At 36.4% G+C, this 2,922-nt stretch overlaps 1 protein-coding gene across 5 annotated transcripts in view; it reads left to right on the top strand.

The window, feature by feature from the left end:
* The window catches only part of hspa12a (heat shock protein 12A), a 55,764-nt gene that overhangs the window by 42,091 nt on the left and 10,751 nt on the right, over window positions 1–2,922 (top strand). For 4 of the 5 annotated variants that reach the window (XM_014002812.1, XM_014002796.1, XM_014002803.1 and 1 more), the window contains one exon: window positions 980–1,066. The exons of the other annotated variant lie outside the window; for it this stretch is intronic. In XM_014002812.1, the coding sequence (XP_013858266.1) occupies window positions 980–1,066 (87 nt within the window). The remainder of the gene's footprint in view (window positions 1–979; window positions 1,067–2,922) is intronic. 5 annotated transcript variants of the gene reach the window in all.

Below are 2,922 nucleotides of genomic sequence, written 5' to 3'. Positions count from 1 at the left end.
AACAAAAACAAGGGCACACACACACACAGACAGACTTTGGCTGTGTCCAAAACGGCAGGACGGGTCCTCCGAAGGCCGAATTCGTCGGCCGCATTCGTCACAGCGCCGCGACGAAGGCCGTCCAAAACCGAAGACTCCTCCGATGCGTCCGACAAATACGTCCTTCCTTTTCCTCGATTTGAAGGAGTGGTCTGATGGATCCTTCCCAGCCCAGCGTATCCCATAATGCTTTGCGGCCCGACCGGAGACTTTTTAAAGCTAGTAATAGCAGACGAAGCGAGACAAAAGAATATGTTTTAAATAAAAATATGGCGATATAAAAATTAAAATTTTTTAGCGGTTGTAATTCTAATAATTTCATCGTTTGTGTAGACATGTTTTTAAATATTATTTTTGTCATAAAAAAACGCGAAATAAACATGCACCTAGGGCGGGTCGATTAGTTCTTCAGGCCAGTACCAAAAAAATAAATAAATAAACACATTTGAAGCCAATACTGTAGATTCTGAAAACTCTTCCTTTTTGGCAGATAGCTAAAACAGAAGACAAGTTTTTCACTTCAGACCTAGTTATTGCTTTATGTTATTGGGAATACTCCAACATTTTGAAAAGGTTGTACGGTATATTTGTTACATAGATCTTCTTATTAGATTTAGATTAATCATCAAAAAATATTTAAAACCTTTTCCATTTCAATTAAAATTTACAAATTTATCCATACATTAAATTGACTTTTGGTCATTTTCAAAGCCTCTGTATTTTTGAATTGAACTGGAAAATAAAAGTTTAATTACATGCCTGAGCTCAACCATTAATGAAAAAGTCCACTGAATAGTTTCACAGTATACATATATGTGCACATCTGCCTGCTGCTTCCCTTCTGCCCCACTGTACTTCCTGTAAGCTTCACAGCTTCACAGAGCAGAGCTTTTTGCCATCATCACACTCATCACAACATTCTCTCTCTGTTAACAACCAGCCAAGGAGCATGCACGACGCAACCGACAGAGTCGCACCTTTTTGGTGGAAAATGTCATAGGGGAGCTTTGGTCGGAGCTGGAAGAAGGTAGAGTTCTCTTCTTGTACTCATCTGTTTTAATTTCTTTTTATTTATTTTTTAGAACATGTAGACACATTAAAATAGGAGCATGTTTACTAAATGAAGAACTAACAATTACGTGATCTATGGAAAATGTAATAAGTCCTCAGCAGATGTCATTTTTATACATTTTGTCTTTTCTCAGCATGTATACATTTTTTATTTAATTCTATCATGTAGTTTTACTTAGCTGTAATTCAACATTCAGAGGTAATGGTAACAGCTGCAGTCAGAAGTTTACATCAACAATATAAAACCTCAATGTTTTTTTAAAAACAAGGTCTGGGTGCACAAGTTTGAATTGTTTTCAAGTATCCTTTAGTCCAAGTTCCACCTTGATCATCAACAATATTTAGGCATATTTGCTATTTCAGCTGTTCCAGCACTCTTCTTGGCAAAACTGGTAGATTTTATTTACCGGTAAATCAGTTGGTTTTCTTGCTTTCAAACACTCAATAAATTTTTTGCAGGGTTGCGCTTGACAATTTGGGAAGGCCTTTCCCAAAGCTTATTGTTCACCTTCTTCATTAATTTAGAGAACAGTTCTGATGTGTGTGTAATGGATCATTAGAATACTCAAACATTGTCAAGTTGAAACTATCTAGATACTGATTTTATTTTTATTTATTTTACCCTTGAAAAACCAGGTATGTCCTATTGAGATCACAGATCTCTTTTTCAAGGAAGGCCTGAGACTTTTGACAACCTATTGTACATATTTTAGGGGTGTGGGGAAAACTGGAGTACCCGGAGAAAACCCACGCAAACACGATGAGAACATGCGAACTCTGCACAACAACTCCGGGGATCAAACCCTGGACCTTCTTGCTGTGAGGCTTTGGTGCTAAACACCGAGCCATCATGCTACCAGTTTTATTTTGTTTTTGCAGTAATTAGAAGAATTTGGAGATGGCCCTAATTATCTATTGTTCCATCAACGTTATACAAAGCAGCAGTGCCACAGCATGACACTACCTTCACCATGCTTGACAGTTGGGGCATTATTCAAAAGCCTCACCTTGAGTCATACAGTCACAGACTTTTTGTCACTGTGACCAAATAGCTCACCTTGTCTGACCATAAAACTTTCACCATACAGCATTTTGGCTGGTCTGAAATAATACTCATACCATTTGTGATGGTTGTATGTAAACTGTTGACTGCAGCTGTATGTCTATTAGACCACTCACCTCTTACATGCATAGTGTTGTAGGTCTTTAAAAGAGAGCTAATTTGTAACAGATTTAGTGTTAGGATTTAGATTGTTTCCTTTCRTTGTGCAATTTAGGAGTTGATTTTATTGAACTTGTTGCCAACCTCTTTGACATATTAGCGATTAGCTCACTAGCCTACCAAAACGAAAGACCAGGCGTAAATTGCAATAATTAATTGAAATATGTGAATTGTTTAAATGTTGAAGGTTAGTTGATATAGGGATTTTCTAACCTTGCTTTTAGTGACAGACAAACTCCCCTCCAACACTCATCCACAGGCCTAATGATTAAAAAAGATTATTGTCTCTACATTAAACAATGTGAATACTTACCTGCTACTAACATCGATAGCTCTTACCTCTGTCTTTTTGTGTCATTTCCAACTTATTTTCTGTTGTCTCTGCTTTGTCTGAAACAGCTGCTGTTGCTGTACTAAAACATAAAAGTTTATTCTGACACCAAATCTAAAGGAAAATAGGAACACATATTTATATCCACTTTTGTGCAAAATGAGCTCTAAAATATAGTTGAATGGAAGTGCAATTAATATTTTTAGATATTAAATATAAATAAATATTTTTGTTCATTGCTTAAAAGAACTAATATAGT

This window comes from Austrofundulus limnaeus, unplaced genomic scaffold (genome assembly GCF_001266775.1).
Source record: "Austrofundulus limnaeus strain Quisiro unplaced genomic scaffold, Austrofundulus_limnaeus-1.0 Scaffold0, whole genome shotgun sequence".
Lineage (NCBI taxonomy): Eukaryota > Metazoa > Chordata > Actinopteri > Cyprinodontiformes > Rivulidae > Austrofundulus > Austrofundulus limnaeus.
Note: the sequence above shows the minus strand (reverse complement) of the source record. Positions and strands in the feature narration are given on the sequence as shown.